Raw genomic sequence first — 11,049 nt, 5'->3', positions numbered from 1 at the left:
CCGGCTGTCCCCCAGTCTCTCCAGCTCTTCATGCTTGTCGTTCATCCTAGCCTGCATGAAAAAACAGTGACATTGAAGGGTTAGGGTCTGCCCATCGCGACATTCCAACCACCCCTACTGTGCAGCTCCATTGATGCAGTGGTGAACAGATGTGCAGTGTGGTTCCTTTGCAGCGGATGCTCCCTTGTGCCCCAGGAGATGTTCAGTCACTCTCTTGGGTAGCTGACCCTGTCTCTCCATCAGCTATGGAGCAGCTGCCTTGCTGCCCGGCCTGTTCCATGGCCTCCTCCTCCATCGGGATGAGGACACGGAGATAAGGCACTCCACCGCCAGTCTTGACACGCTCTTTCCGATTGTGGGCTGTCTTCTCCTGCAGCCACTATGATGAACAAAGTTAGTCTCCCAGCGGGGACAAGCCCAACATCTCTGATGGTGATAGTCCAGCAGTCCATGATGGGGACACACGTATTCCTCCTGCATGTGGCCCCCTCTCGAGGGACTGTGTGAGTTTATACAATGACTGACGTGCACCTCTCACCGAGATGCAGCCAAGCCTCAGGCAGCATGTCCTGCTGCCCTTCCCCAATACACATGACTGAGTGGTCACTCCCTTTCCACCAAACACTCCCTCTCACTCTGCCACATGCAATGTCCAAAGGGTCCAAAGTGTTTGGACTTCTCACCTGAGCAGCCTGGATCAGGTCATTGACCCACTTCCTGCACTGGATCCATGTCCTGGGGGTGACCCCACAGCTGCTGACTTCACCTACTATCTCCAGCCAGCTTTATTTGGTCAGGTGGGCAGGTCTTCACCTCCCATCCCTGGGAAAGAGGATCTTCCACCTATCTCTTGCCACCTGGAGGCGAACCTGCAGGAAGGCATCGCTAAACTGTGGGACCATGGTCACTGCAGGCTCGCATTCAGCTCCTTACCTATCAGGCAGCAGAGGCAGCAGAACGGGTCCTGGGGCAGCAGATGCAGCAGAACAGGTCCTGGGGCAGCAGAGGCAGCAGAATAGGTCTTGGGGCATCAGAGGCAGCAGAACGGATCCTGGGGCAGCAGAATGGGTCCTGGGGCAGCAGAACGGATCCTGGGGCAGCAGAGACAGCAGAATGGGTCCTGGGGCAGCAGAGGCAGCACAACGGATCCTGGGGCAGCAGAATGGGTCCTGGGGCAGCAGAGGCAGCAGAACGGGTCCTGGGGCAGCAGAACGGGTCCTGGGGCAGCAGAGGCAGCAGAACAGATCCTGGGGTAGCAGAGGCAGCAGAACGGGTCCTGGGGCAGCAGAGGCAGCAGAACGGATCCTGGGGCAGCAGAGGCAGCAGAACGGGTCCTGGGGCAGCAGAGTCAGCAGAAGGGGTTCTGGGACAGCAGAGGCAGCAGAACGGGTCCTGGGACAGCAGAGGGCTCCGAGGAAGACACTCCTTTAAACCAGGCAGCAGTGAATGCAGGTCTGGCAGCCCTTTCAATATGGTGCCAGCACCTGCCGTTGTGTCAGATGTCGGTGCCATCGGTGCCTCGTTCCCTGCCTCTGGTCCTTGTTTACATGGGCCCCACGCCTCCCCTTCATTAATTGGTCGGCTGCTCCGTGATCGGAGTCGGTCGGCCACATTTCACTCGTGTGGTGACGACACCCGCTTCCGGTGCCTCTGCCGAGAGCCGCACCGTTAGTTTAAAATTCAGCCCATGGGATCAAGAGTGGAAAATCTCCCCTCTGATTCTCTCTACTTAAACTGATGGAGACACCAAATTAAAACTGATGAAACCAGGGATTGTATCCTGGTTCTTCAATCTAGTGTTCTCCCAACTGAGCTATTCCGGCCTCACTGTGAACTCATCTTCATTGGAGACAAATATAACTCCAGGCGGAATTTCCCCACGCGTTCATTCCTCACTTCAGGGGAATGGGACCCGACCAGATCGCGGAACTCAGATTATGTTAATGTTCTGCTCTTGATATCTTAATATTATCTTGAGTTTGAGCCACTTTTAATCAGGTTCACGGACAAATTCTTCCATCATCCCTTCTCCCACATTCTCTCTCTCTCATTCATTCTTTATTCCTCACAGTCCAGCAAGGGTTAGGAATCAGAGCTCACCTCCAAACCCTCTGCACACAGACCTCTGTCTGTTACCCTGTTTGATCCAAGAGACCAGTCAATAAATTACACTCTTTATAAACACAGAAAGCTGCCTCACAGTGTTGGACAGAGTTAAATACACTGAAGTCTTTTGAAAAAAGTTCATCTTCCGGGTTGTTACTGAACCCACAGAGCAGGACGGGCCCAGGCTACAGCCCCAGCCTGTGCTGTGTTAGCTGATGCCACCTGGTCTGATACTGAGCCACACGGAGCAGGAAAGGGCCTGGTTATATTCATGGCTTGTGTTGAGTTAACTGATCCCACTCAGTGTGGTAGGAGCCACACAGAACAGAATGGGCCCAGGCTCCTTCCTCAGCCTGAGGGATGATAGTTCTTCTCACACATTGTTGTCCAGAGTTCCACACAGAACAGAGAAATCTCAGGCTCCATCCCCGGCCTGTGGTATTTTACTTCATCGCACCTGGTATGGTACGGAGTCCCCAGAGCAGGAAAGGTCCAGCTTCCATCTCCGGCCTGTGCTGAATTAGCTGATCTTACCTGGTTGGCACTGAACCACAATCAGAGAAGGATGGGCCGAGGCTCTATGGCCTGTGGTGTGTTAGTTATTCTCATTTGGTGAGGGACTGAGCACCATATAGAGCAGGAAGGGCCTGTGCTCAGTGAGCTGATCTCACCTTGTTTGGTCCTGCGACCCATACACAGAGCAGGACAGGCCTAGGCCTAATCCTCAGCCTGTGTTCAATTAGCTGATCTCATTCAAAAGATTTTGATAAGGTTCCACACAAGAGGCTGCTCTATAAGATTAAAGTCCCTGGTATCAGTGGTAATATATTGATCTGGATTGGGAACTGACTGGCACGACGTAGGCAGAAAGTAGTTACAGATGGATCTGGATCTGTTTGGAGACCAGTCACCAATGGTATCTCACAGGGATCGGTGTTGGGACTGTTGCTCTTTATTATTTTTATTAATGATCTGGATGTAGGTGGAGGGGGCACCATCTGTAAATTGACAGATGATTTGAAGATCTGTGCGAGTGTTTAGACTGCAGACGATACTCGACTGTTTCAGGCTGATCTTAATGTGTTGGGAGATTGGGTTCATGACTGGTAAATGATGTTTAATTTGGGTAAGTGCAGTGTTATTCATGTGGACAGGGCGAATGCTCAACATTCATACACGCTTCAGGGAAAAACATTAAAGTAGGTGGAAAAAAGAAAATAATTTTGAGCAGAGATCTGGATGTTCTAGTGCACAGATCTCTAAAGGTACAGCAGCAATGCTGTGAAGTGATAGCTGGAGCAAATAGAGGGTTGGGCTGCATTCAGAGGACAATTGAGTATAAGATGAGGCATATTCTTTCATGGGATGTGAGCGACACTGACAAGTCCAGAATTTGTTACCCATCCCTAATTGTCCTTGACAAGGTGGCGGTGAGCTCCCTTCTCGAATTGCTGCACTCCATGTGGTGTAGGTACACCCACAGTGCTGTTAGGAAGGGAGATCCAGGATCTTGACCCAGCATCAGTGAATGAACAGCGATAAATTTGCAGATCAGATGGTGTGTGACTTGGAGGGGAGCTTGCACATGGTGGTGTTTCCATGCATCTGCAGCCCTTGTCCTTCAAGGTGGTGGAGGTCTTCGGTTTGGAAGGTGCTGTCTGCGGAGCCTTGGTGAGTTGCAGCAGTGCATCTGGTAGATGGTACACACTACAGCCACTGTGCGTCAGTGGTGAAGGGAGTGAATGTTTAAGGTGGTGAATGGGGTGACAATCAAGGCGGCTGCTTTGTCCTGAACAGTGTCGAGTTTCTAGAGTATTGTTGGTGCTGCACTCATCCTGGTTTGTGCCTTGTAGATGGTTGACAGGTTTTGGAGAGTCAAAAATCACAAAATTATTACAGTGCAGAAGGAGGCCATTCGGCCCATTGTGTCTGCATAGAATCATAGAACATAGAAAGTTTACAGCACAGGCAGGCCAAAAAACGAGCCACCCAGCTGAATCCCATTGCCCAGCATTTGGACCGTAGCCCTGCAGGTTCAGGTACTTGAGGTGCACATCCAGACACCTTTTAAATGAGTTGAGGGTTTCTGCCTCAGCTACCCTTGCAGGCAGTGAGTTCCAGACTCCCACAGCCCTCTGGGTGAAAAAACCTTTCCTCATCTCCCCTCTAATTGTTCAACACATCACTTTAAATCTATGCCCTCTAGTCACTGACCTCCCTACTAAGGTAAATAGACCCTTCCCATCCATTCTATCCAGACCCCTCACAATTTTGTACATTTCAATCAAATCTCCCCTCAGCCTTTTCTATTCCAAGGAGAACAACCCCAGTCTATCCAATCTTTCCTCATAGCTGCATTTTTCCAGTCCTGGCAACATCCTCGTAAATCTCCTCTGTAACCTCTCTAGTGCAATTACATCCTTTCTGGAATGAGGTGACCAGAACTGCACACAGAACTCAAGTTGTGGCCTAACTAATGATTTATACAGTTCCAGCATAACCTCCCTGCTCTTATATTCTATACATCGGCTAATAAAGGAAAGGATTCCATAAGCCTTCTCAACCAACTTATCAACCTGTCCTGCTACTTTCAGGGATTTGTGGACATTCACTTCAAGGTCCCTCACTTCCTCTACACCTCTCAGCATTCACCCATTAATTGTGTATTCCTTTGCTGTGTTTGACCTCACCAAAGGCATCACCTCACACTTCTCCAAGTTGAATTCTATTTGCAACTTTTCTGCCCACCTGACCAGTCCATTTCTCCAGCTCTCCTAATGAGCATTTCACCACGTGCCTTGAGCTGAGTTACTCATCACAGAATTCCCACTATCTGATTTACTCTTGCAGCCAGAGTATGTATATGAATGGTCCAGTTAAGCTTTTGTCAATGGTAACCCCCAGGATGTTGATGGTGGGGGGATTCAGCGATGGTAATGCTGTTGAACGTCAAAGGGAGATGGTTACATTCTCTCTTGTTGGAGATGGTCATTGCCTGGTACTTACGTGGTGTGAATGTTACTTGCCACTTAGCAGCCCAAGTCTGAATGTTGTCCAGGTCTTGCTGCTTCTGGACACGGACTCCTTCAGTATCTGAGATGTCCCGAATTTGTCCTTTTATGAAACCTTGGTCAGGACTCACTTGGAATATTGTATCCAGTCTTGGTCTCCTCACATGATGGGTGATATTGAGGCTTTGGAAAGGGTACAGAGGAGAGACATTCGACAAATTCCCAGTATAAGACATCTTGGTTATCAAGTTAGACTAAAAGAGTTGGGACGCTACACCTTAGAGAAACGTAGACTGAGGGGTGATCCGATTGAGGTTCATAAATAATGAAGGGTCCAATTTAGCATGGGAGAGGAGTCATAACTTTATATTGTAAAAGGCCAGATGGCACCCAGATCACATTAAATTTCATTTTTAGTGGTGGGTTAATGTCCCAGGATGGCCGAGTGGTTAAGGCGTTGGACTTAAGATTCGATAGACATGTGTCTGCGTGGGTTCAAACCCCACTCCTGGTATCTGTGCTTACAAAATGTTACTTATTCTGTCCCTGACTTTTGCCTTGCACCATCATCTCTTCTGTCATTTAATCACTCTTGCCTTCCAATTGATCACAACTTCCTATTATTTGATCTGCCCCAGCACCGTTCCTTGGCTCTGCGCTTGCTTATAAACTGGTAAATCTTTAACTTAATCTCCTCTGTACCCTGACAATGACCTTCTCATCCTTCCTTGATTGTGGTTCCTCACAGGATCCGCTGCCTCTCCGACTCCCCTCCAGGTCACTGAAGGCCCTGAGCCTTGGTCTCGCTTAATACGCTAGCTGGTAGTTGATTCCTTGCAGGTCTGCCACCGCTCAGGAGAAGCTCAAGACCCAGATCAAGCGAAGTATCAAGAGGAATGTGAACAAAGGCTCCCTGGTGCAGAGCAAGGGACAGGGCGCCTCCGGCACCTTCAAAATCAGCAAGAAGGAAAACCCAGGGAAAAGTGGGAAAAAAGGTGAAGAAACCAGCAGCCAAGAAATCTTTAGTGAAGAAACCAGCAGACAAGAAATCTTTAGTGAAGAAACCAGCAGACAAGAAAGTGACAACAAAGAAAGTAACAGCCAAGAAAACGAGCAGCAAAGCGGCGGCAACGCCAAATAAGGCGATGAAGAAAGCAGTGCTTCAGAAAAAGTCTCCTGCGAAGAAGGTCAAAAAAGGCAAGAGTGCGGCGGGCGGAAAGGCGCTGAAGAAAGTGCAGACATGGAAGAGCAAGGTCAAGACGAAAGCAGCGAAGTCTCAGAAAGCAGGGTCTGGAAAGAAGTGAAAGCGCGGGAAACGTGTAAACATCTGAACACAAAGGCTCTTCTCAGAGCCACCCACATCTCACAGGAAAGAGCTGATCCCTTGATCAAATGATCCCTGTCCAGGCCCCGCCTGCAGATTCCACATGGAAATGATTTGGAGTAAATCCAGGATCCCTGGTGACTCCCCTCCACCCAGCCCTTTCCCCACTCTCTGTAATAAAACAGAGGGATACCCGGCCCTCACTCTAACTGGGGATGTGTTCGGTGCAGTCTCAGTTCACAAATTCAGGGGGAGAGTCTGTAAGACAGTAACACTGGCGGAGAAACCCCACCTCACAACTCAAACCCCAACACGAGTTTCTCCAATTCAGCTGGAGTCGGGTGACAACAGGAGCTGGGATAGGCTGTGATCGGGAATGTTAGGAATGGATTTGTTCAGGGAGGAATGTACCTGGAATCTCCGAAAATAATAGTTCCATATTTCCCCAGATGACACATTCTGCAGTGAGAGTGAAAAGTCTCTTCACTGCTTCACATTTACTAATTGTTTGGTTCTAGATGAATAATGAGTCAGAGAGTAATGACAGGATCTGAAGCTTCTCTCACACCAGCCCTTGAATGACTCAGTGTGAAGTGTCCAATGTGTGAAGCTGCTGCCAGGGTTTGTCAATCTGAACAGTTTCAGCTCAGTTCCTGGGGGCCTGAAATTCCAACAGTTTGACTCTGTCTCTGATTGGTCACCCGCTTCTCAATCCAATTCTTAACCAATCGGAGTGTCACATAAATTAAATAGAAGTTCTCATTGGCTGAAATTTTCCAATTGGAAAAAGCCCGGCAATTCCAGAGCAGGAAGGAATTGAAGTGATGGAAAATTTCAATTTTCAGGCAACAATTTTAAAACCTCTCATTTTATGTTCTGTTTTACTGTATTTACCGTCACAAAATCCTGACGCGATTTTAGGAATCGTTTTCATTTGTCAATCTGTTAACTGTAAGCGGCGGGAGGAAGGTCCGGTTCAGCAATTTAAAACGGGACAAATATCAGCTTCCTCTCTGTAAAAGGAACAAATTAGCGACTAACCGCTTCTCACAGGCTTCTCGGGGACTGACAGAAACGAGCGGATTCTGATCTTTTCTCCTGAAAGAGGCGGATAATGCTGCAGGGAGCAATGAACTGCCCTTCACTTTCTGGCTGCTAATACACCACTGACTTTAAACAGTTCAAACAGCGACTGATGCTTCTGTCGGAAAATTAGCAGATTCACCAGAATGATCCCGGTCCATCATGGCCAAAGACGTCCAGCTGGCCCGCCGCATCCACGGGGAACGCACCTAAAACCCAGCTTCAGTAACAAGTGTAACAAGGGCTCTTTTCAGAGCCACCAAATCAGCAAAGGAAAGAGCTGCCATCTCTGTTCATCATCAAACCCATGAGATTGGAGGGGCGGTCACATGGTTTCTGTTTTGTCACATCACTTTCCCGAAAGGCCTGTCGGACTGAGAGCTAATCTGGAATTTAGAAAGCAGCATTACCGGAGACTCATTGCTGCTCAGCACAATCTCAACCCCGCTCCTGGGATCCGTTAGCTGGCATTTGGGGAAAAGAAATGGATCCCAGTTTTATTTGGAAGGCATTAATGGAGCCGGGTCCGTTCACATGAGGGTTATTTACAGACATTACCCAATGAGTTCACTAATATTTGAATCCATTGGAGATCAGTACACAGGATATGTAAGGCAGCTCGGTCACTCTGACTGAAACCGCCAGTTCCCCGGGGTTGCAGACCCTGACACTGCGGGGAGAGAATCCCCGACTCTCTCCCGCCGCCGGGGGAAACAGACAGCTCTGTGTCCGGAGAATAGGGAGGGCCGGGGGGAAGGCACATATTAAAGCGCTGCAATGGACTCAGCTCCTGTGTGTGCACAACTCTCACTGATTCCGTCCTCTGGGAACAGTGCGGTCGAAGCAGATCAGGTTAGGAGAGAAACACACAGCCCGAGAATGGCCTCTTCCTTCCTGCATTTACTCTGTTCCGGGAGCAGATTCTCATTGAGAAGCGGCGCTCAGATCACCAGAGAGAAAAAAAAAACACAATTCAAACTGTCCAAATGAAAAACAGAGAATTAACCCGGACACTTCCATTATTAAATTAATTCATCAGCTCCGAACCAGTTCCCGTTAATGTACCGGGATAATCTCGGGATTTATCAAATCGAAGGCAGCGGGATTTATTAAATTGTTGATTCTGACACCCTGTAGTTCACTTCTTCACTTAACTGGAGGGGGGGATGTGTGAGCAGAGAAACAGAGCGAAATCCAGAGAGGGAACTGAAAACTTTTTTTTTATTTCCAAAATATACTTTATTCATAAAAATCTGTAAAAATTACATTGCCAAACAGTTTCCAAACAGCACCAAAAAATGCAAACATTGCAAGGGAGATCAGTTTCCTTCAATACTGTCATGAGTTTCTTCCCAGCCCTTCCGTTTCACAATTGTCATGTCAATTACAGTTTTACATTTACAGCAATTGAGAATATTAACGATACAGTTCGAGGGATTTCCCATAGATCCAGCCCCTCAGTCCAGCTTGGTGGGGGAACTTTACACTGTGGTCTTTCCACATTGAGCCTTTGCTGCGACTGCCCCAAGCTTTAGTGCGTCCCTCAGCACGTAGTCCTGGACTTTGGAATGTGCCAGTCTGCAACATTCGGTGGTGGACAACTCTTTGCGCTGGAAGACCAGCAAGTTTCGGGCAGACCAAAGGGCGTCTTTCATCGAATTGATAGTCCTCCAGCAGCAGTTGATGTTTGTCTCGGTGTGTGTCCCTGGGAACAGCCCGTAGAGCACAGACTCCTGGGTTACAGAGCTGCTTGGGATGAACCTTGACAAAACCCACTGCATCTCTTTTTACACCTGCTTTGCAAAGGCACATTCCAGGAGGAGGTGGGCGGCCGTCTCTTCCCCACTGAAAACACACCTGGACAGATGTGAAACAGGTCAATCCACTGTTCCAATAACTCCATCTCTGACTCCCTCCTGACAGTAACCAGCCCTTTCACAGAGACTGTGGGTGGCTCTGAAAAGAGCCTTTGGGTTATTAGATGACATTTTGGCCGCTTTACTTTTTCTGGGAGCTCTGAACGCTGGTTTTCTTGGGCAGCAGCACGGCCTGGATATTAGGCAGCACCCCGCCCTGTGCGATGATCACTCGTCCCAGCAACTTGTTGAGCTCCTCGTCGTTGCGGACGGCCAGCTGCAGGTGTCTGGGGATGATGCGGCTCTTCTTGTTGTCCCGGGCCGCGTTACCGGCTAGCTCGAGGATTTCAGCGGTCAGATACTCGAGCACAGCAGCCAGACAGACCGGGGCTCCGGCACCCACACGCTCAGCATAGTTGCCCTTTCTCAGGTGCCTGTGAACATGGCCCACCGGGAACTGCAGTCCAGCCCGGGAGGAGCGAGACTTGGCCTTGGCCCTAGCTTTCCCGCTGGTCTTTCCTCTTCCAGACATTTCCACAATCTCACAAATACTTTCCACAAAGAATGAATAATTTCCTTTGCATTAATAATATCTTGTAGTCTGTCAGGATGGCCGAGCGGTCTGCGGCACTGCGTTCAGGTCGCAGTCTCCATCGGAGGCGTGGGTTCGAATCCCACTTCTGACACCTTGTGTTTTGACTGAACTGGAGGCATTTGGGAGCAGCGGCAAAAAGCAAAGAAAAAGCAGGAAAGAACATGGACGAACAAAATAACAATGGACCCAAAGATGTTGCAACAAAACATTAGAGTAAGAGGCAACTAAGCAAACAGCAGGGCACATACAAGCTCAAAAATGTAACCTTTGTATCGGGGTGGAAGATGTTGCCAATATCCTTAATGAATACATTACTGTCTTCTCAAATGAGAGGGTGATGCAGATATTGTTATGAAGGAGGAGGTGTGTGAAGTATTGGACGTGATAACGTAAGGAGAGAGGAAGTCTTAATGGGATGAGCATCCTTGAATGTGGATAGATCACCAGGACCAGATGAAATGTACCCCAGGCTGTTGAATGAAGCCAGGGAAGAAATAGTGGAAGGTCTGACCATCATTTTCCAATCCCTCACTGGATACAGGTGTGGTGCCAGAGGATTGGAGGTCTTGTAACGTTGCAAGAAAAGCAAAATACGAGGCAGATCAAGCATGGCTGATCCTTTCGAGTAGAGAAACAGGGCTGAATTCCCTGAACCAGTGCTACAGCTTTCAGAATAGAAGGAGCCTATACACACCTGATGGGTTCCACTTAAACAAAAGAGCTGGAGGTGTTGACAGTCAGAACAGATAAAATGTGGAGTGTTTGAAGCAGATTCTGTGTGGTTACTGTAGTTGTACTATGGAGTTATTTCAAGGAGGTGATTCTGAATGTAATGGATCAACGTGGACCCGTCCAAGGCAAAGGTTCTAAGCTTCCCTGTGGTCCAGCCTGGTTGAATGGAACTGAAGCAAACAAATCATCCAGAAGAGGAAAAGATATGTAAGGCCATGAAAGCACAGAATTCAGATGGATGCAATACCAGATGGTATGGCAAGAGTGTAAAACAGCAACAGACTGGTGAATAAAACTTTCCCATTGAATGAGACAAGAGAAAAGGGTAATAATAGTGTCAGA

The 11,049-nt window shown here is 48.5% G+C and overlaps 1 protein-coding gene and 2 non-coding genes across 3 annotated transcripts; 2 read left to right on the top strand and 1 right to left on the bottom strand.

Annotated features, from left to right (window-relative positions):
- The first annotated feature begins 5,548 nt into the window (after window positions 1-5,548).
- On the top strand, window positions 5,549-5,631 carry trnal-uaa (transfer RNA leucine (anticodon UAA)). The gene has a single exon. It is a non-coding gene; the product is annotated as a tRNA-Leu (tRNA).
- A 3,924-nt stretch (window positions 5,632-9,555) lies between these two features.
- Window positions 9,556-9,912, bottom strand: LOC137363033 (histone H2A type 1-C-like; the record flags this gene model as incomplete). Its single annotated transcript, XM_068027154.1, has 1 exon — window positions 9,556-9,912. A coding segment is annotated over exon 1 (357 nt), but the record flags the coding sequence as incomplete, so codon positions are not given.
- Window positions 9,913-9,983: 71 nt separating this feature from the next.
- On the top strand, window positions 9,984-10,066 carry trnal-cag (transfer RNA leucine (anticodon CAG)). Its single transcript has one exon. It is a non-coding gene; the product is annotated as a tRNA-Leu (tRNA).
- The last annotated feature ends 983 nt before the right edge of the window (window positions 10,067-11,049 follow it).

Source organism: Heterodontus francisci, unplaced genomic scaffold, assembly GCF_036365525.1.
Source record: "Heterodontus francisci isolate sHetFra1 unplaced genomic scaffold, sHetFra1.hap1 HAP1_SCAFFOLD_51_2, whole genome shotgun sequence".
NCBI classification, from domain to species: Eukaryota; Metazoa; Chordata; class Chondrichthyes; order Heterodontiformes; family Heterodontidae; genus Heterodontus; species Heterodontus francisci.
This window is presented reverse-complemented; position numbering and strand designations above follow the sequence as displayed.